The 23,325-nt window shown below is 43.4% G+C and overlaps 1 protein-coding gene across 1 annotated transcript in view; it reads right to left on the bottom strand.

Annotated features, from left to right (window-relative positions):
* Positions 1-23,325, bottom strand: part of LOC144890779 (phosphoinositide 3-kinase regulatory subunit 4-like) — a 66,815-nt gene that overhangs the window by 26,935 nt on the left and 16,555 nt on the right. Inside the window, exons 3-7 of the mRNA XM_078772605.1 lie at positions 17,637-17,848; positions 16,193-16,324; positions 8,318-8,418; positions 5,098-5,186; positions 3,708-3,828 (exon numbers count right to left, since the gene is read on the bottom strand). Coding sequence (XP_078628731.1) covers positions 3,708-3,828; positions 5,098-5,186; positions 8,318-8,418; positions 16,193-16,324; positions 17,637-17,848 — 655 coding nt within the window. The remainder of the gene's footprint in view (positions 1-3,707; positions 3,829-5,097; positions 5,187-8,317; positions 8,419-16,192; positions 16,325-17,636; positions 17,849-23,325) is intronic.

Below are 23,325 nucleotides of genomic sequence, written 5' to 3'. Positions count from 1 at the left end.
TCTCATGGTCGGAGAGCAGCACAACAATCGCGACATCGTCCTGAATCTTCGCAACAGCACGAAGCGGCTTTTGGAGACTCACCGATCCTGTGACGCCCTCCAGTACCGGCGTTGCCGGGTGGGGGAAGGGAGACCCGTACATTCCCAACCCGTACATTCGCCCTCTCGACTCAAGCTCACTCGGACAAAAGCCTTGCACAAATTACACCGTGAAGGCCCAATGGCCATGTCTATGCCACAAATCAAGTACGTGAGCGAGTTGGGCGCACTGAATTGAAAATATATAGAACGCTCATACTCCGTGAAAAGTGAAGCCAACTGGCGGCGGGGATGGAATAACTCACATTATTTCAACCTGAGAGGTGTTTCACCTCGATCTGGTGGATTTACCTGCTGATGCGCTTATTACTTGGACTTGTCCCAATGGAGCAAGGTGATTAAGAGGTCAAAGGATACCAGAGTCAACGACTCTGAAGTTCAGCTACATCTTAGCTCAGCCACAGCTAAATACAACACAAACTATACATGAATAGGCTAACAACGGCACGTTAACATTTTTTTTTTTTTTAACTTTACTTTAAACACTTATCGCAGACTCATGCGGCACACTCAATTGATTGTGCTTATTCGGAACATCACGTGATCCCTCTGAGCGAATCAGTGCGCTGCTCTGCCACCGGTCAGAATCCGTGTATAATATTCCTTGCTGAAAAAAAATCTATGTGAAACATGCTACTATCTATGCTAAATCATGCTAAATCATGCTAAATGCTAATCATGCTAAAATAAAATCTATGCTACTTGCTGGCGGCAAGGAACATCACGTGATCGCGTCACGAACATCATTCGTGATCACGTCATCACGTGATCGTGATCGTCATCAATGAGCGCGAATGAGCGAATCAGCGCTCTGCTCTGCCACCGATTCAGATTCGCTGAAAAAAAATATGGATCTAAAGATGAAAGAAAAAAAAACCTATGTGGTGTGAATGCCAATGTTCCTCGCTGAAATGTGAAAAAACGCAATCGCTTTTCGCTCTGAAATACGTGCGAATGCGTAACTGAGTTAATGGCGGCAAGGAACATCACGTGATCGCTCTGAGCGAATCAGCGCGCTGCTCTGCCACCGGTCAGATTCGGTGCATAATATTCCTCGCTGAAATGCGCTGAGGTAAAAATATGGTAAAAAAATATTATGAAATAAATTTTTAGGTCGGCCATGTTCTTCCCAGGCTCAATGGCCATGTCTGTGCCAAATATCAAGTACATGAGCCTCTCCGTTTAGGAGTCTATCGGTAACATTACACACACACACACACACACACACACACACACACACACACACACACACACACACACACACACACACACACACACACACACACACACACACACACAGTGTTTTAAATATATATATATATATATATATATATATATATATATATATATTATACAGACACGTGAAAAAGTAAGTATCCATGTGAAACTTGAGTTTGTTTGGGTGAAACTTGAGAAACATGTAAAGTTTTGACTTTTTCAACATATTTCAACATGCAGCTATTTGATCTTCATTTCAACAATATTGACAGATAAAGGTGATATAATATAACAAATATCATGAAACATTTACATTTTGTAGTCCATTGTATAATTTAAATAAACATAAATGCAAATTTTGCATGTGGAAAAAGTAAGTACACCCTTGGCTCCAATAGGTGGTATTGCCCCCTTTGGCAGAAACAACGTCAAGTAGGCGTTTCTTATAACTGTCTACCAGTCTCTGACATCGACTGGGAGACATTTTTGCTCACTCCTCCATGCAGAATTCTTTCAGCTGTGTGATGTTTGAGGGGTTTCTTGCATGCACAGCTCATTTCAAATCCCCCCCACAACATCTCGATGGAATTTAGATCCGGGTTTTGACTTGGCCATTCCAGAACCCTCCATTTCTTTCTTTTCAGCCATTCCATGGTGGATTTACTGGTATGTTTAGGGTCATTGTCATGTTGCAAGGTCCACCTTCGGTTGAGCTTCAACTTTCCGACAGATGGCCTCACATTATCCTCAAGCACCCTCTGGTACAATGAAGAATTCATAGTGGATTCTATGATGGTGAGCTGCCCCAAACCATAATATTTCCACCACCATTCTTTACAGTTGGTATCAGGTTCTTGTGGTCAAATGCTGTCTTTGGTTTTCGCCAAAAATGTCTGCTGGTACTGTGGCCAAATAGCTCTACCTTTGACTCATCTGTCCAGAGCACATTGTTCCAGAAGTGCTGGTCTTTGCCTAGGTGTTCATTGGCAAACTTTAGTCTTGCCCTGATGTTCTTTCTGGACAGCAAAGGTTTCCTCCTGGCACACCTCCTATGTAGATCAAATTTGTGCAGCCTCTTTCTAATGGTAGACTCATGCACTTTGACATCAACAGTGGCAAGAGCTACCTGTAGGTCCCATGATGACATTCTGGGGTTCTTAGAGACTTCTTTCAGCATCTTGCGGTCTGCTCTCGGGCTGAACTTGCTGGGGCGGCCTGGCCTGAACAAGTTGGCAGTTGTTTGGAATCTTCTCCACTTGTAGATGATCTTCTGGACAGTCGAATGATTGATTTCAAATTGTTTGGAGATCTTTTTAAATCCCTTCCCAGACTCGTAGGCATCTATAACCTTCTTTCTGAAGGCCTCAGAGAGCTCTTTTGATCTAGGCATGGTGACGCCACACACTTCAACAACAAAGAGCAAACCAAACTAAATGTCTGAGGTTTAAATAAGACAGGTTCCTCCAAGATCCTCTATAACGTTGTTCTAATCATTTGCACCTGAGCGGGTGCACCTGATTCTAATTTTAGGTATTTGAAGTAGTAATAAAAGTAGGGGTGTACTTACTTTTTCCACATGTGAAATTTGCATTTATGTTTATTTAAATTATACAATGGACTACAAAATGTAAATGTTTCATGATATTTGTTATGTTATATCACCTTTATCTATCAATATTGTTGAAATGAAGATCAAATAGCTGTATGTTGAAATATGTTGAAAAAGTCAAAACTTTACATGGGGTGTACTTACTTTTTCATGTGACTGTATATATATATATATACTTGCCAATCAAAGGTTTTTAAACAATTGCTTCCATTCAGAAACATTTATGACTAAATGATCATATGAGACCAAAATGTGGTATCCTTTACAAAATAAGGTGATGTCTCAAGTTTTCAAGGATTTTAAATTTTTTTTTACAGGATCTTAGGCTCATAGTGGAGCTGACCCACTCACATCTCACACACATTGACATATAGAGGAATACATGAGACGACACAAGATTGTAACCCGAGACAAATACAGCCACTGAGGTTGGGGGGAGTGCAGTCACTTCCAGGGGCATTTCGGGTACCAGCGCTGCCACAACAATGGGGCCACCTTTCTCACCACACTCACTTGACATTTTCTAAGGAGGAATTTCCTCCTCCCCATAGATGCCAACCTATAAGGATTGTCCATGCTTTATACTTTTAAACGCTCTGCGTCAAGTAAGAAAGCAACACAGCATTATTGAAGTCTTTGGTATGACTCGGCCGGAGTTTGAATACCGACCTCCCAGACTCTGAGCAAACACTAAACATTACACTACCAAATCTGGCATTTTGTGATAATGCAGAATTCAAACACTTCTAGAAAGCCAGGAATTCAAACAATCTATACACACCTGAACCACTTCAGTGCCTTCAATGATCTTGGAATGGTAGGACACACTACCAGCATGCAGATTGTCTGTCGCAGCCCCAGTAACAATGTACGATTGCTTCGGGTAGGCCAAGTCCCAATAGCTGTGGGCCGAAGCATAACATCAAAGACTGTGGACCAATTAAAGTTGTTCAGTAAGGTTTTACAAAGACACAAACAAATTACATATTTTCCAAAAGACTTTTATGAGTCTCAACAGAAAAGCTGCAGTTTTCAAGAATAGTTTTATTTAGCAAGAATAAATTATCTGTGGTATTTTAAGAATTCAGTTATTTATTTTAGTTTTGTATACATAGTCGAGGCTTGTGGAAGACCTGGTAAGAGTACACTGAATGGATAAGAAGACATGGAACAGTAGTGAGAGAGGGAGAGAGAGAGGGGGGAAGTAGGGGGGATGAACCACAGCACGACAAAGGAGGGAAAAACTGGAAATTTGGAACATGGGATTGGGGTGGAGTTATTGACACCAGGTTATACTGCTTGTTATATAAGAGTGTGATTGCTATTTGGGCAGTGATATCTGCTACACTGCTATCTGAAGGATGAGCCAGCTTGCGTAGGCTTCAGAAGCCTTTTATTTTCAAGATCTGAGCATCAACCCATCCTCTGGAGAAAGGAATCAATCCACAGATATGTTTCTGACTTCCTGGCATAAGGATTCCACACAGAAGTGTGGAAGTGTGGAGTGGATTTACAACTTAAATTTATGACCTGGTAAATTCTCCATGCTAATAATAACCACTCCTTTCACGCCGTGAGGTGCACCGGAGCTGCCGAGGCAGTTCCATTGGTTAAGGAGTACAGTTCCTGGACGGGTCGCCACTCCGACGCAGGATGCTTGAATGGCTTATCACCCCAGTAAGCTGGTACTCATTTTTCCGACCTTGGAAGGATGACAGGCTGAGACAACCGAACTGGTGCTATTGCAACGGCACTACACGGGCTAAAACTCAAGACCCGAAGATCTTAAGTCAGCCACCTTAACCGTTAAGCCAACACCAGGCTTCCTGGTGCCAATGCAGCAACCCAATTCAAATTAAAAGTTGTCAAACTAACAAGGTTACATAATATGATGAGGAGTGCAAATAAAGTTTCTTTATTATTGACAATTCTGTAAAGCCTCAACTGCCTAGAAAACAAACCCTCAAAAAATGAAACGTTAAGGTTTTCTTTTCAAGTAAAGAACCCTAATGTAGAGGACATTTTGTAAGTTGAACTCTAACTGGCAACCAGCGATGCATATTTTCAACTATCCCAGTTATAAGGCAGGCACACCTATAGTAGGGGCACCTCATAACATTTGGCAAGCAAAGTTACAGAGGGTGTATAGAACACAAGGACAAAAACCATACCGGATTCTCATGTCAGAACCTGCTGTAAGCAAGAAGGGATTCCCTTCAGCGGGGCTGTAGTACATGCCGTGAGTGCTGTGGCTTGAAGACTGGGTGAGAGAGAGGAGGAAAGAGAAAGGTTTAATTCATACTTTGCTTTACAGGTATCTCGTGTTCCATCTTCTTCAACTTTACATTTGTTTTTTTTAAAGTTTAGGCAGCATAAAATTAAAGTGGTAGTATACCAATATATCTATCTTACAATGACAATCAAAGACAGTAAAGGATGCAAGTATGATTGGCATATCTTTACCAATCTTTCAATAAAACGCCCCCACACTCACACATTTGGCTTTTTACCTGCGACATGTCGCAGGTGTACAGGAGCTTCACGTGGGTTGTTGTTGCTGTGATTCTTGTTGGGTGGTCGATTTTTGAAATGTGCACCCATTGGTCGGCCAGCTGCTGGACCCCACCCACATTTGTCCCTCTACTCCACCCACCATGGCAGCCAGCAAAAAAATTATATGGCTGCCATCTTGGTTTTCAGGTGAGCATAAGACTATATAAGAGTGTGATTACCAGCGACGTAAGAATGACTCTTCACCTTTATACTTGTCTGCCTGTGGGCCTCTGCTGATTATACACTGCCAGGGTTTGTTGTCTCAGATTTCCATTGCCTTGTTTGGGTAGAGTGTTACTCACAATGAGGGACCATGAAAAATCTTATCATATGTCGATTAAAAACGATTAGTAAGGTTTAATCTAGCTTGTCAGCACGCATGGTATGCTCCTCCCTAAAAAATAGAATCACCTAATTTTTGAACATTCCCAAATTGGGGTTAAACAATCCGTGACCATGTGACATATCAGTTCGTTCTGATATAACTGTGGCAGAGGGTGACATGGTTTTGAGGTGCTGAGTTAACATTTTAACAGCGCATTAAATGTGTTTCCTAATTGGCCCGTTAACGGATTTTGTCGCAGGTTGTGATCACAGTGCGGGCATGTTATTATCAGAACTGTATTTGTTGACAAAACACAGTGGAACTCCCTCACTATTCCCTTTCCACCGAACACACTTAGGGTAGTATTCATTTTGGATTTTTCCCAATCACAAACTAATCATGAAAACTCAATTCCCTAAATATTCCAACCTATTTTAAATGCTTTCAATACAATGGTATTCAACTTTTGTTGCAGACAAAGACTCAGCTCATTGAAAAGAAAGGTGAAAGAGGGCAGTGGCATAACAAATGGATGCAACAAAGGGATTACTAAACAGGAGAAATAAGAAGAAAGACAAGTACAGATACATTCAAAGTACACCGCCCCCATGCCAAATAATTAAATATCCTACAGCGAGGCATTGCCGGGGCGCCCCGGGTGCCCGGCAATACCGCAGTGCAGCTCATAGAGACTGCATTGGGAGGGAGAGGTGTACACTAATTGATTGATTAATTGTGTAATTAAAATCAATAAAAGATTATCACAAAATATTTTCTTAATCAATTAGCTAATAGCATAACTAAACCACTAGTGCTTCATCCAAATATGTATCTTTTAGAAATGTAATTAAATAAGTCATTAATAAAAAATTAAATAATTAATTGATTAATCAAGAAATAATTAATCAATTAATCAATAAATAATTATTTAATAATTATATTATAATTATTATAATTATATTATAATATTATAATTATTATAATTATATTATATTAATTATAATTATTTAAAATAATAATTACAATTAATCGATTAAATGATTAATCAATAAATCAAAAATATCATTGATAGCCACATCACTTGGTCACTGTCATGTCCAAATATTAGCTTCCCAGCTCAAAAGGTGCCTGAGATATTGGCCAAATGAGAAAGAAAATAAATAAATGATTAATAATGAAAATAAATAAATAATAATCATCAAAAAATTAAATTATTAATCAATTCGGTCACAGAACACGTAAACCACCACCATTTCATCAGAATCTGTAACTGAATTTTTTTTTTTTTTTTTAGTAATTAATCGAACAATTAAATAATTAATCGATTAATTGATTAATCAATAAATCAAAAATATCCTTGATAGCCACATCACTTGGTCACTCATGTCCAAATATTAGCTTCCGAGCTCAAAAGGTGCCTGAGATATTGGCCAAATGAGAAAGAAAATAAATAAATGATTAATAATTAAAATAAATAAATAATAATCATTAAAAAAATAAATTATTAATCAATTCGGTCATAGAACACATAAACCACCACCATTTCATCAGAATCTGTAAATAAAAAAAATAAAAAAATTTAGTCATTAATCAAATAATTAAATAATGAATCGATTAATTGATTAATTAATAAATTAAAAATAGCCTTTGCAGCCAAATCACCTGGTCATTGGCATGTCCAAATATCAGCTTCCTAACTCAAAAGGTGCCTGAGTTAATGGTCAGAAGAGAAAGGAAATTTGATTAATTAAATAAGTACTAAATTAATCGCTAATAATTAATTAAATAACTCCTCAATTAATTGATTAATCAAAAAACAAAAAATACTGTTTTTGACAAAGGACTTGCTCACTACTGTGCCGAAATTTCAGCTTCCTAGCTCAAAGGATGGCTGATATCGCTTGGACAAACAAGCAAGAAAGAAAACAAGAAAACAAACAAACAACCAGAGTGAAAAGTGAGTACTCCCTTTCAGCGTGCGTCACTGCCGAGCCCCCTTCGGTGCCCGGCAATGACGTTTTCCAATGCCTGGAGATGGCATAGGAAAGGTGCGGTGTACAAAAACCAATGAACCTACAAGGGGGCAGAGGTGGTTAGTAGGAAGAGAATGGATAATGACTGGAGGTGGTGGTGTACTGCGAAATCAGAGCCCCAGAGGGAAGGATGGGATTGAACAGACTGAGGAATGAGGTAGTACAAGTGGGAGAAAAGAGGTACAAAGCTGGGGTGAGAGCAGGGAGCCTGGACTTTGTGAGTTTAACAAAGAGAACGGTGGAAGAATGCATGTGATTAGGAGGGAATGAAGAGGGAAAGAGAGATGAAGGAGCAAAAAAAAAGGTTGAAATCAATTTTAATAAAATAATAGAATGTTCAATTTTGGAAAGCAGAGTAATCCAGCACGCACACTTGATTCACATGTAAGAATGGAGTACCATAAGGATGTTGCTATTGAATAATTAAAAACCATCTTGGTAAGTGTGTAAAAATACTGTGATAGTGATTATCTCCACCACCTGGCTTTCAGATAAAGGTGGTGCATGGCTGGACCACAAAGTCAGCTGTCGAGCACCTGTTTCCATGTTCCATAGGGACACTTCATTGTTTCCCTGCACAGCTGTAATGCAGACATGACTTGCATCATCACATGTAGCTTCAAGTGGAGACAAAGGATTAACAGGTGAGTGCATGTTCCCCACATATTACTGTATGCATAACAGAAATCCTAAAATGTACATGTCTTACTAGTCTCTTTTCCGGGTTAAAGCACTTTCTGCTGTTATGGACACAATACTAGATATGGTGCAGAATTACTATTTATGTCTGAAGCTCTCTTCATCGTCCTCATTTCACCCTGAGGTTCATTGCTTCCAACAACCACATGATATATTACTTATTCCATGTCCCTTCTCACAATAATCTTCTTTTTGTATTTGCTTCTGACAGCTCCGCTTACAATTCTGATGCCATCTGTCTTTCATGATGAACCCCTTTGCTATCCTCTCAGCTTCGCTTTGTGTTCCAAATCTCCAGGGATTTCGATATACCATGCAGCTTGGCTCTCAATCCCTTAATCCAACCAATGACAACTAACCCTTACTCCGACTGTCATGCGAGATGCGAGACATCAGGCCTTACGTGACACACTGGCTTTTCAACTATAATAATTGCGAATGGATGGCAATCCCTGCTGAAGATGAACATGTCAAACTTTTCACATAATGTCTAATGCTCTTCATCTTTTCCACAGAGTTATTAATCAGACGATGGATGAAATCACATAATCATGATTGAAGCATGATAAGCGCCATGGGAACGGTCAAAGGGTCGGCTTCTGCTTATTTCCCACAGTAGTTGACAAACTTCAATCAACGTTCCATTCATTCCATCAACTTTTATACTTGTCTATCGACACATATCGACGCTCGGCTTCATGATTAAGACGTTCCTCATTCTACTATTCATGCGACGTGCTGTTGAGGATGTTTGTCACAGTATCCATCTTCAGAAAGCATTCAAGCCACCATTTTTGGCTGATAAACCAGACTTGTTTCGTTTAATGACCACTCAAAAGCTGGTTAATTTCTTCATCTGGCAAGGAAAAAATTAAGTCTTTTGTAACCATTAACTATTACTTTCTCAAATTGATGGAAAAAACACAAGAGGTATAAGGAAGAAGCAGGCCTTTATGGGTATTCATCGTCTAAATGGGATCGTGTTGTCTTAACGTTATAGCATGGTCGCCTTCACTCATCGACAGGGATAAAATCATTCTACGGATGTCAGAAACACTACATAGTCCTTGCGTCTGCCATCTCACCATTGCAATGATTGCCCTGAGCCTCAGACAAAAGGTCAGAACCATATTACAACAAATGTCATGCGCTAATGATATGTCAGAGACCCAGCCCTGCTCACAAATGTCACTTATGGAATTTTGAGTCGTCTCCCTAGAATTTTTTTCCCTGTACTCAGATAGTGTGTTGCTCTGGGCAGCATCATCTCCGCGACATCACTTTTGGAGGTCAGTTCGAGCCGGAACTTTCTTTTTTTACATTAATGACCTCTCGGTTTTCCGAAAGGACAATGCTAATGCTACTTAGTGCATTCAATGGGTTGCAGATGTTGGAACAACACACTGATATGTTGGTTCGTTGGGAAATATACCGTTTTTGGACAATTTACAGCAGCATTAACAGAATGTGTGGGGGAAACAGGCAGCAATGAGGTTCCTTAAAATGGCAAAACAATTCCTCAATAACAGCAGAGGCCCAGAGTGCATCGGGGGCTGAAATGCCTTTTGCCTCAGCCATGGGTCAAATGGTGAAACGTCAGGCAGCAATGATGTTTCCAAATGAAGGCAGGGTAGTTCAGTCATTAATTCCTATAATAATTATAGAAGGCAGGGTAGGTCCTCTGCATATTTGGGATCCTTGGGTCTTTTCAGTCATCTAGGTATTTTGGGTCTTTGGGGTAATCTGGGTCTTTGGGTTCCACTGGGTCCTCAGGGTCTTTAAGGGTCTTTGGGGTCTTTTTGGTGTTTTGGATTGTTTGGTTCTGTGGGGTCGTTAAGGGTCTTCGGGGTATTCGGGGTATTTTGTGTTTTCAGGGACTTTTTGGTCTTCTGGGACTTTTCAAAATTTTTTTGGTCTTTGGGGTGTTTTGGGTCTCTGGGGTCTTCGTGATATTTTTGGTGTTTTGGGTCTTTGATGTATTTTGAGTCTTTGGGGTATTTTGGGTCTTCGGGGTCTTTTGGGTTTTTGGGGTCTTTTCGGTCTTCTGGGTATTTAAGCGTCTTTGGGGGTCTTTGGATCCTCAGGGTCTTTGGGGTATTTTGGATCTTTGGGGTCTTTTGGCTCTTGGTGGTCTTTTGGGTCTTCTGGATATTTAAGAGTCTTTGGGGTATCTTGGGTCTTTGGGGTATTTTGGGTCCTCTGGATATTTAAGGGTCCTTGGGTATTTTTGCATATTCAGGGTCTTTTGGGTGTTCCTGGTCTTTTGGGTATTTAAGGGTCTGGGGTGGGTGGGGCGGTTGCAGGCAGATCTTGTGCGACCTGTAGGAGTACTTGGGGGACAGAACACAGACAGGGCTGGGGGGGGGGCTAGGCCAGAGAGGAGTCGGTAGAAGAAGACAGAAAGACCACCAACATGCCTGCGGTGAGTGAGTGAAAGGCCCTCACAATCGGCTTCATCGCGGGAGATTCCAATGATTCTGAACGCTTTGGTTTCAACAGCGTGAAGCTGAGTGAGGTGCGAGGCAGGAGCACCAGCCCAGATGGGGAGAGCAGTATTCCATTGAGCTGCGTATGAAAGCCTTGCATGTGGTGAGGAGTTCAGGTGTGACAAGGATGGACTTCGCACAATGGAGAATGCCCAGTCGGCGACTGGCTTTGGAGGCCAGCTTGGTTTTTTGTGTTTTTCTTTTTCCCAGGAAAGACCATGGCAGGTTGTGAGACCCAATAGGTTGAGTGACAAAACTTCTTGGAGAGGATTGTTGAGAAAGGAGATGGGAGGGTTGTCCAGACGGTCTTTTCGAAGAGACATAGTGAGAGTGTGAGATTTGTCAGGATTGAAAGACATGTTCCACTTGTTTGTGTGGTCTTTTGGGTCTTCAAGGGAATTTGGTGTATTTTGGGTCTTTAAGGTTATTGGGGTCTTTTCAGTCTTTTGGGTCTTCGGGGTCTTCAGTGCCCTTTGGGTTTTTGTGGTCTTGTGGGTATTTAAGAGTCTTTGGGGTATTTTGGGTATTTTGGGTCAATTGGGTTTTCAATGACTTTTCTGTCTTTTGGGTATTTTGGGTCTTCGGTGTATTTTGGGTGTTTGGGGTCAATTGGGTTTTCAATTACTTTTCTGTCTTTTGGGTCTTGAGAGTCCTTGGGGTCTTCTGGGCCTTAGGGGTATTTTGGGTCTTCAGAGTCATTGCGGTCTTCTGGGTCCTTGGGGACTTCTGGGTCTTTTTTTCTTTTCTTTTCTGGGATACAGAATCGAGGCTCGTGAAAGAGCTAACATTTATCACAAAAAAAATCCAAACAGACAAACAAAATATATAAAAAGAGGGAGCGGTAGACAAGATGGGGAGAGAAGGGGAAGCACACAAACACAACATTTGAGAGCAGGGACATCGGGAGATGTGTGGGAGGGAGAGGGCTTGGGGGAAGGAGGCGTGGGAAGGGGGAGGGGGGTGGGAGAAGTATAAAACACAAGGACACCAAGGACTTCCAGGACAGAAGTTGGTATTTCAAAAAAGTGGATTTGGGGTGAAATTAGCGGGGGTAGAAAAGATCAAGGTTTTGGATGGGGGAAGATAAGAGATGGTGGTGAACAGCTGTTTTAAAGACCTGGAGGGAGGAGTGGGATTGAAGAGAGTGAGGGAGTTTGTTCCAGAGGCGGGAGAAAAGAGGAGTGAAGGAGTGAAGGTGAGCAGAGAGTCTTGATTTTGGCAGTTTAACCATAAGAGGGTTGCAGGCAGATCTTGTGCGACCTGTAGGAATATTTGGGGGGACAGAGCCGAGAGAGAGCTGGGGGAGCAAGGCCGGAGAGGAGTCGGTAGAAGACGGAAAGACCACCAACCTGCCTGCGGTGAGTAAGTGAAAGGCCCTTGGAGATAGCTTCATCACAGGAGATTCCAATGATTCTGAACGCTTTCGTTTCAACAGCGTGAAGACGAGCTAGGTGTGAGGCAGGAGCACCAGCCCAGAAGGGAGAGCAGTACTCCATTGAGCTGCGGATGAAAGCCTTGTATGTGGTGAGGAGCTCAGGAAGCCAAGAGCTCAGGAGCCAAGGAAGGACTTCGCATGACGGAGGATGCCCAGTCGGCGACTGGCTTTGGAGGCCAGCTTGGAAATGTGGTTTTCCCAGGAAAGATCATAGCAGATAGTGAGACCCAAAAGCATGAGTGACAGAACTTCTTGGAGAGGATTATTCAGAAAGTGGATGGGATAGTTGTCCAGTCGGTCTTTTCGGAGAAACATCGTAAGAGTGTGAGATTTGTCAGGATTGAAAAACATGTTCCACTTGTTTGCCCAGTCTGTGATTTTGTCCAGGTCTGCAGAGAGTGAGGAGGCTGCAGACTGCCGATCTGAGGGATGAGAAATGGAGCGGCAGAGAGTGGAGTCATCAGCAAAGAGATAGAGAGGATTTTCAAGAGAGTCAGAGAGATCATTGATGAAGACCAGAAAAAGCACAGGGCCCAGAACACTGCCTTGGGGAACTCCAGCCTGAACAGGAAGAGGAGATGAGAGAAACCCATTCAGGGCCACACGTTGACTGCGACTAGAGAGGAAGTCCGCCAGCCATGCGTGGAGATTTCCATGGATACCAAAGGAGGAGAGTTTGGTGAGCAGAGCGGGGTGCTAGACCGTATCGAAGGCACGTGATATGTCAAGGGAGACAGCTCTAATTTCCTGTTTAGCATTGAGGACCTCCATCCATTGTTGAGACAGCAGAAGCAGCATGTCCAGAGTAGAGTGACCTGGTCTGAAACCAAATTGATGATCAGAGATCAAGCCATTGGAGAAGAGGAAAGATTTCATACCCGAAGCAGTGATGGATTATATGACTTTGCTGATAATTGGGAGAAGGATGATTGGTCTGTCGTTGCAAGGATCTGTTTTTGCACCTTTTTTGTGTAAAGCGGTGATGTTGACTGATTTCCAAGCAGATGGCAGATGACCTTGACCAAAAGAGACGGTGAAGAGAACAGAGAGAGGGAGTGAAAGAGCGGAAGAACAGGATTTTAGGACCCGTGGGCTGATGCCGTCAGGTCCAGTTGCAGAATCAGAGTCGAGGGTTGACAGAAACTTTTCCACCTTGTCAGGAGGAAAGGACACAGAGTCCAGGAGCAGCTGGGTACGACTGGGTATGGTGGGTACAGAGAGGGATGGGTTTAGGACACAAGATTTAGAGGCAAACACAGAGTTGAGGCATTCAGCTTTTTCACGTGCGGAGTCAGCTGTGTAGCCATTTGAGGTAAGGGAGGGGATGGAGGGGGAACAAACACCAGAAACAGATTTGACCAGACACCACCAGGATTTGGAAGAGGGAGACAGATAAGCGAGTTCGGTGTTGAGAACGGAGAGATATTGTTTCCTAGTTCTCCTGAGGGTGGACACACACTTGTTTCGGGCTTTGTGAAAGGAAATGAGATTTCCTTCCGTTGAATTTGCTTTCCAGGAGACGAAGGCAAGTTGTTTCTGGGCAACAGCCTCACCACAAGATTCCATGTACCATGGATGGGAGGAAGGGTATGACAACTGAAGACGAGATGGGATCAATCTGTGCATGAGAGAGAGAGCAATTTACTTTGGAAGAATTCCCAGGATGAGTTGATGTCAGAGGCGGTCGAGATGGGAGACCAGTCCAGATGATTGATGGCTGCTTGAAGACCGTGCAAGTTGGCCTGAGTGAAATGCCAGACTTGTCGACGCTGAGGAGGCTCTCTGAGAATGGTCAGAGAGATGTCCACTTTAACAAGCACATGATCAGATGAGCCGATTGGAGCAGAAGAAGAGCAGCAGACATTTTCAGGGAAGTTAGTCATAACCAGGTCCAGAAGAGAAGATGCTCTGTTGACTGAGATCCGGGTCGGGAAATTGACAGATTGTGTCAGTCCCAGTGAGTCGCAGAAGTCCTTTGCTGAGGAGCCATGGCTGGTGAGAGAGGTACCCACACCCAGCCAACTGGCATGGTGACAATTGAAATCACCACATATGAGGAAGAGAGAGTTAGGATGAGTCGACAGAAGTTGGTCCATATTATCAGACAGCGAGATGTAGATGGAGTCATCACTGTTTGGTGGATGGTACAACACACATATGAACAAAAGGTGGGAGCGAAGGGGAAGCCGTAGCCAGAGGTATTCCTGGGGGTGAGGTGGAGAGAGGGCAGTGCAGGGCGAGTGAGGAAGAGAGTTTTTGATAAAGATAGCAACCCCACCTCCAGGACCAGGCTAAGGTCCATCATTCCGGAGGAGGGAGTAACCCGGGAGAGATACTAAGGAATCAGAGACATCATGAAGGAGGAAAGTTTATGTTCAGCAGGTCACGTCTGGTTGATCACAAGCAACCTGTATGGAGAGATCAGTCAAGTTTGAGCGAAGGCCCCGAATGTTTGAGGTCCATACCGTTAATGAAGAGGAAGGGGGAGCATCGGATACAGAACAGGGGGGGGGGGGTGTGGAGGGGTAGGGTAATATGTGGAAGAGGAGGAAGAGGTAGGGAGAGCTGTTGAAGGTGTGTCAGAGATTTCAGAATTCAGACTCTTTGACAGAAATCTCTCAGAAATCTCTGACAATTCAGATTGTCAGAGATTTCAGACTTCATGGTCTTTTGTGTCTAACAGTCAACAGGGTATTTTGGGTCTTTAGGTATTTTGGGTGTTTTTTTTTTTTTTTTTTTTTTTTTTTTGTATACAAGATCGAGGCTCGTGAAAGAGCGAACATTAATCACACAGAAAGACAAACAGACACATAAAACAAATAACATCGGGAGCGGTAGACAAGATGGGGAGAGAGGGGGAAGGACACAAACACAACATTTGAGAGCAGGGACCGAGAGACATGGAGACATCGAGAGATCTGTGGGAGGGAGAGGGCTTTGGGGGGGAGGTATGTGAAGGGGGGGAGGTATGTGAAGGGGGGGAGGCATGTGAAGGGGGGGAGGCATGTGAAGGGGGGGGGGTGGGAGAGGTATAAACATATGGACACTGCCAGGATTTCCAGGAAATAAGTTGGAATTTCAAACAAGGTGGATCTGGGGTGAATTAGTGGGGGTAGAAAAGATCAAGGTTATGGATGGGGGAAGATAAGAGATGGTGGGGTCTATTGGGTCTTTTGGGTCCTTTGTCTTTTCGGTCTTACCAAAATTTTGGGTATTTGGGGCCATTGGGTCTTCAGCGTATTTTGGGTCTTCAGGCTATTTTGGATCTTTCGGGTCTTCTAGGTCTTCATTATCTTTTGTGTCTTTAACAGTCTATAGGGTATTTTGGGTCCATTGGGTCTTCTGGATCCCTTGAGTCTTTTAACTGGTGGACACACAGTCATGTTCAAAGATCGCCCCTTTAACCCTCCCTTCACCCCCCCCCCCCCCCCCACTCAAATCCCTCCTAAAGCACAACTCAAAGCCTTTAAAACCTAGCCTTCAGAAGACACACACACACACACACACACACACACACACACACACACACACACACACACACACACACACACACACACACACACACACACAGTTTTATATCAAAAGCTAAAAGCTAAATGCACTGAACACAACTATTTTGTTGAATTACAAATTACTAATGGATTAAATTGGGGGGGGGGGGGGGGGGTTCAGTAAAGGTGATTAAATATTTTGTTCCATTTTCAAATACGTGCAGCCAAATCTGTGATGCCACACCTGCTATAATCCAGGAGTGGTGGTCAGGGTGTGCCAAAAGGCGCCGAATGCGTGCATGTGCAGGATGTAGGTGGGTTGCAATTGGCAAATGGAAACGCATGTCCCAGCACATCATAAAGCCACTGCTCGTTCCTGCAAACAGTTTCAATGTTGTAAAAAAGACTGGTTGATAGGAAGTAGCAATGATTTACCAGGGGTTAAAAAACTGGTTTGAAATCATTCAGTGTCACTTGTTACTGATATTTTAAGGTGAACTAGCAGCGCAAAAATAAATAATCCAGTGATTACAATTTATAACTGACATGAAAATGCATTGATGAAAAGAAGAGGGTAGAAAAAGGCAAAATATTGTTTCTAACACTTGTGTTTCCATTATACAGTACTGTTAGGGGCCATCCATTTATTAAGTAATGCACAGAGGAGTAGGTGGGTGGCTGTCCCATCATAAAGGAGCATTATGAAGGGAGAGGGAATAGGTGTCCAAACAGCCATGTCATACACAACTGACAGTGGTATCAAAAAGGTGGGAACAAGCATATTTTCCTGGTTTTGTCCAAAACCAAAATAAATGAGAACGGCAATCAGTCGAGTGCATTCTTCCGCCAAACTGAACAGTTTATTCTTTGTAGCCCACGGATAGGCTGAAAATTTCCAAGCAATTTTTGGGAAAAAACAAAAATTCCTTTTTAATTTTTTACAAATTTATCCAAAGTTTCCAAGCTTTCCCCATCCAAGACCTCAATCTTTTCTATCCCTGTTAATTCACTCTAAATCCACCTTCAAATTCTGACTTCTTTCCTGAAAGGCCTTGTAGTGTCCATCTTATTTATCCTGTGTACTCCGCCCCAGCCGTCTCCCTCCCACAGATCTCCCGATGTCACTGTTCTCCACTGTTGTTGTGTGTTCCCCCCTACCCCCTCCCTCACCCTCTCGTCTCCCACTCTCGTTATTATATGTTCTATGTGTTAGCTTTTACATGAGCTCAATCGAGTAAAGATTTTTTTTTCCATCCGTACCTCAAGCAAATTTTAATTGGCTTGTTCTTATCACCTAACAAATTCATCCCAAACTTTTTGAGATATCGGGCTATTTACTGTATATTTTTAGCCGCATCTCTCAATAGTGCAGAATCACTTAAAAATTATAGTATCTGCATCTGGATCAGGATCCTCACCAAAATTTAATCAATTCGTCCTTGTCACATACCCGACCTATCCACCAAATTCCGTCCGAATTCGTCCACAACCTTGAGATATTGTGCCCACAGACAGACAAACAGATATCCGAGAGTGAAAATTCACTTGCAATATACACGGTAGCTATAAATGAAAGGCATTCTTAAAGGAATTAATGACTGAACTACCCTGCCTTCAAGTATTTATGTCATGATGAGATGCTTTATTCTTTAACGTATCCGAAGCTTCTTTTTAGTAACACGCCTCACCGACACAGATCCAACAGCGGCGAAGATCAACAGCAAACCCAGTGATTAGGCCATATCGAAGGTCGTGTTGAAGTTTCCAAGCATTTCCATTGGTACGCAAGTCCCAGCCGACGAGTTGCCCGCTTACAGTAGCATACGCAAGCACTGACTGCATGCCAGAGTGAAAATGATGCAGATCCAATGCACAGCCATCATCTGTCAGGTCCAACAACCTGCAAATTTTGAGAAATGACACTCAGTTCGCCAACAAGGGAATGTGAGGAGGTTGTGGGGACAAGCTGAAGGGCTCTGAGTGATTGCACTGTGAAGTAAATGAATATGGAGGTGATCTAAACAACAAATAGCAGCTCATTTGCAAAACTCACAAATCGTGAGACAAAAACTTATCTTACTGATAATGTGCAAAATAGTGGATCATGGTTTAAATAATGAAAATAATGCAGAATTGCACGTGACGACTTTTTGTTTTAGCCTATTTCAAGTCACTGCGCACCAAAGGCCTACCTTAACATGGTACATTTTTTTCTATCCTCTGCAACTCATACATTGTACCACAATCCATTTTATTTAGTCTTTCGGTATCATCTTCAGTCTTCTGTTTCCTCAGGATCCTTCTTGGTTGAAAGTTTGTAATTCCTGTTATCCGTAGGTTGTCCATTCTTCTTGGTATATACATTATCAAGTTCAGTTCAATTTGAGTTTTTTGGCATCGTGACTAATATGTCATTGAATTGATTTTTCTGTCTGACCCATTCGCTACTCTTCTTTTCTCTTTTTGTAAAACTGAGGCAACATATTTCTATATGTTCTACACTGCTATTTGTTATTGCTTGTATTACACAACGATTGTAAGCTTTCTTCATCAGAGATATGCAGCAGCTCTTCAAGACTTTTTATTTTAATCCAAATTCTACCCATCCTTCTGCAAAGTGATCCGTATCCATACATACGAGTTTGGCAAAGTAAATGTAATCACTGGTTTTATCCATTTTCCAATGATGAATTTGAATTCCTTGCCTTTTTTGCAGAGCAGTCCAAAAGTCGTTGTTCCACCCTTGTAGACTTCACTATATACATTGGTACCTTGAACTCATAAATCTACAGTTTTTTTTTTTGTATACAGAGTCGAGGCTCGTGAAAGAGCTAACATTTATCAAACAAACAAATCAAACAAACAAGCAAGCAAACAAAGTATATAAAAAGGGGAGCGGTCGACAAGATGGGGAGAGAAGAGGAGGAAGCACACAAACACAACATTTGAGAGCAGGGACATCGGGAGATGTGTGGGAGGGAGAGGGCAGGATAGGTATAAAATGCAAGGACACCAAGGACTTCCAGGAAAGAAGTCGGCACCTCAAAAAGTGGATTTGGGGTGAAATTAGCAGGGGTAGAAAAGATCAAGGTTTTGGATTGGGGAAGATAAGAGATGGTGGTGAACAGCCGTTTTAAAGACCTGGAGGGAGGAGTGGGATTGAAGAGAGTGAGGGAGTTTGTTCCAGAGGCGGGAGAAAAGAGGAATGAAGGAGTGAAGGTGAGCAGAGAGTCTTGATTTTGGCAGTTTAACCATAAGAGGGTCGCAGGCAGATCTTGTGCGACCTGTAGGAATATTTGCGGGACAGAGCCCAGAGAGAGCTGGGGGAGCAAGGCCAGAGAGGAGTCGGTAGAAGACGGAAAGACCACCAACCTGCCTGCGGTGAGTAAGTGAAAGTCCCTTGGAAATAGCGTCATCGCGGGAGATTCCAATGATTCTGAATGCTTTGGTTTCAACAGCATGAAGACGAGCTAGGTGTGAGGCAGGAGCACCAGCCCAGAGGGGAGAGCAGTACTCCATTGAGCTGCGGATGAAAGCCTTGTATGTGGTGAGGAGCTCAGGTGTGCCAAGGAAGGACTTCGCACGACGGAGGATGCCCAGTCGGCGACTGGCTTTGGAGGCCAGCTTGGAAATGTGGTTTTCCCAGGAAATATCAAGGCAGATAGTGAGACCCAAAAGCTTGAGTGACAGAACTTCTTGGAGAGGATTATTCAGAAAGTGGATGGGAGGGTTGTCCAGTCGGTCTTTTCGGAGAGACATCGTAAGAGTGTGAGATTTGTCAGGATTGAAAGACATGTTCCACTTGTTTGGCCAGTCTGTGATTTTGTCCAGGTCTGCAGAGAGTGAGGAGGCTGCAGACTGCCGATCCGAGGGATGAGGAATGGAGCGGCAAGAGTGGAGTCATCAGCAAAGATATAGAGAGGATTTTCAAGAGAGTCAGAGACATCATTGATGAAGACCAGAAAAAGCACAAGGCGCAGAACACTGCCTTGGGGAACTCCAGCCTGAACAGGAAGAGGAGATGAGAGAAACCCATTCAGGGCCACACGTTGACTACGACTAGAGAGGAAGTCCGCCAGCCATGCGTGGAGATTTCCATGGATACCAAAGGAGGAGAGTTTGTTGAGCAGAGCGGGGTGCCAGACCGTATCGAAGGCATGTGATATGTCGAGGGAGACAGCTCTAATTTCCTGTTTGGCATTGAGGACCTCCATCCATTGTTGAGACAGCAGAAGCAGCATGTCCAGAGTAGAGTGACCTGGTCTGAAACCAAATTGATGATCAGAGATCAAGCCATTGGAGAAGAGGAAAGATTTCATATCCGAAGCAATGATGGATTCCATGACTTTGCTGATAATTGGGAGAAGGCTGATTGGTCTGTAGTTGCTAGGATCTGTTTTTGCACCTTTTTGTGCAAAGCGGTGATGTTGGCTGATTTCCAAGCAGATGGCAGTTGACCTTGAGCAAAAGAGAGGGTGAAGAGAACAGAGAGAGGGAGTGAAAGAGCAGAAGAACAGGATTTTAGGACCCGTGGGCTGATGCCGTCAGGTCCAGTTGCAGAATCAGAGTGGAGGGTTGACAGAAACTTTTCCACCTTGTCAGGAGGAAAGGACACGGAGTCGAGGAGCAGCTGGGTATGACTGGGTACGGTGGGTACAGAGAGGGATGGGTTTGGGACACAAGATTTAGAGGCAAACACAGAGGTGAGGCATTCAGCTTTTTCACGTGCGGAGTCAGCTGTGTAGCCATTTGAGGTAAGGGAGGGGATGGAGGGGGAACAAACACCAGAAACAGATTTGACCAGATGCCACCAGGATTTGGAAGAGGGAGACAGATAAGAGAGTTCAGTCTTGAGAACGGAGAGATATTGTTTCCTGGCTCTACTGAGGGTGGACACACACTTGTTTCGGGCTTTGGGAAAGGAAATGAGATTTCCTTCCGTTGGATTTGCTTTCCAGGAGACGAAGGAAAGTTGTTTCTGGGCAACAGCCTCACCACAAGATTCCGTGTACCATGGACGGGAGGAAGGGTATGACAACTTTAGACGAGATGGGATAAATCTGTGCATGAGAGAGAGCAATTTACTTTGGAAGAATTCCCAGGATGAGTTGATGTCAGAGGTGGTTGAGATGGGAGACCAGTCCAGATGATTGATGGCTGCTTGAAGACCGTGCCAGTTGGCCTGAGTGAAATGCCAGACTCGTCAAAGCTGAGCAGGCTCCCTGAGAAGGGTCAGAGAGATGTCCACTTTAACAAGCACATGATCAGATGAGCCGATTGGAGCAGAGGCAGAAGAAGAGCAGCAGACATTTTCAGGGAAGTTAGTCATAACCAAGTCCAGAAGAGAAGATGCTCCGTTGACTGAGATCCGGGTCGGGAAATTGACAGATTGTGTCAGTCCCAGTGAGTCACAGAAGTCCTTTGCTGAGGAGGCATGGCTGGTGAGAGAGGTACCCACACCCAGCCAACTGGCATGGTGACAATTGAAATCACCACATATGAGGAAGAGAGAGAGTTGGGATGAGTAGATAGAAGTTGGTCCATATTATCAGACAGCGAGATGTCGATGGAGTCATCACTGTTTGGTGGACGGTATAACACACATATGAACAAGAGGTGGGAGCGAAGGGGAAGCCGTAGCCAGAGGTATTCCTGGGGGTGAGGTGGAGAGAGTGCAGTGCAGGGCGAGTGAGGAAGAGAGTTTTTGATAAAGATAGCAACCCCACCTCCAGGACGAGGCTCAGGTCTATCATACCGGAGGAGGGAGTAACCCGGGAGAGATACTAAGGAATCAGAGACATCATGAAGGAGGAAAGTTTCTGTTAAGCAGATCACGTCTGGTTTGTCAGAAGCAACCTGTATGGAGAGATCAGTTAAGTTTGAACGTAGACCCCGGATGTTTGAGGTCCATACAGTTAATGAAGAGGAAGGGGGAGCATCGGATACAGAACAGGGGGGAGGAGGGGTAGGGTAAGATGTGGAAGAGGTGGAAGAAGTAGGGAGAGCTGTTGAAGGTGTGTCAGAGATTTCAGAATAGCTCGGAGAAAGGGAAGGATGGGGCGGACAAAAGGTTTGATGGTGATTGGGTGAGGTACAATGAGGAGTTATTTGAGGAGGGGGAAGAGCGAGGCAGAAGGTTGGGGGAGATGGAGCTGAGAGTTGGAAGGGGGAAGAAGCGGGGAGGACGCTTTGAGGAGGGGGAGTGAGAGGGGGGAAATTGAGAGAATACGAAGTCGAACAGTTGATATTTAATCGACGCAGAGCTTGGATGATGGCTTTTCAACACTGTTGAAGGGGTTTTAATCTATCACTAAAAGGAGACGCATCTGTCTGTTTTTTTATTTTTTGTATACAAAGTCGAGGCTCGTGTAAGAACTAACACATAAAACAGACAGAAACACACATAAACATATAATAAAGGGAGCAGGAGACAAGAGGGGGTGACAGAGGGAAGCATACAAGCACAACAACAGTAGAGAACAGGGACATCAGTAGGGCTGGGGGGAGAGGGAGGTGGGTTAGGGGGGGATGTGTAACGTATAAAACAAATGGACACTACTAGGAATTTCAGGAACGAAGTCGAAATTTGAAAAATGTGGATTTGGGGTGTATTCATGGGAGTAGACAAGATCAAGGTTTTGGATGGGGGAAGATAAGAGATGGTGGTGAACAGCTGTTTTGAAGACCTGGAGGGAGGAGTGGGATTGAAGAGAGTGTGGGAGTTTGTTCCAGGGGCGGGAAAAAAAGGAATGAAGGAATGAAGGTGAGCGGAGAGCATTTATTTTGGTAGTTTCACCAAAAGAGGGTTACTGACGGATCTTGTGTGTAGTGAAGGAATATTTGGGGGACAGAGCACAGACATAGGTGTGAGAGCTAGGCTGAAGAGGAGTTGGTAGAAGATAGAAAGACCAGCAACTTCCCCGCAGTGAGCGAGTGAAAGGCCCTCATAGTCGGCTTAATCGGAGGAGCTACCAATGATTCTAAAAGTCTTGGTTTCTACAGCGTGAAGCTGAGCTCGGTGTAAGGCAGGAGCACCATCCCAGAGGGGAGATAATGTAAAGAAGAAAAAGCAGCATGACCAAACTCTAGCGGTTCCTACTGTCATAGAATCATAAAAAATGGTACCGTTGGAAAGCTAACAACCAATTTACTTGGACAAAATTAGTGTCCATTAATTATAAATATGCCCATTTTAAAAGCCCTCTTTCCGGCATTAAGAAGAAGCAAGAATGGGAGGCCAATGTAGCGTAGTTTATTATTAACAGTAACATTTATTCTATGACAGCAGAAACCTTTTGAAAGGACAGGGAAGGAACACAAACAGTTATATATAGTAATATTTTGCAAAGCAATATCAATTTTTATTTATTTATAAAA

This window comes from Myxine glutinosa, chromosome 2 (genome assembly GCF_964187855.1).
Source record: "Myxine glutinosa chromosome 2, kmMyxGlut1.1, whole genome shotgun sequence".
Classification (NCBI taxonomy): domain Eukaryota; kingdom Metazoa; phylum Chordata; class Myxini; order Myxiniformes; family Myxinidae; genus Myxine; species Myxine glutinosa.
This window is presented reverse-complemented; position numbering and strand designations above follow the sequence as displayed.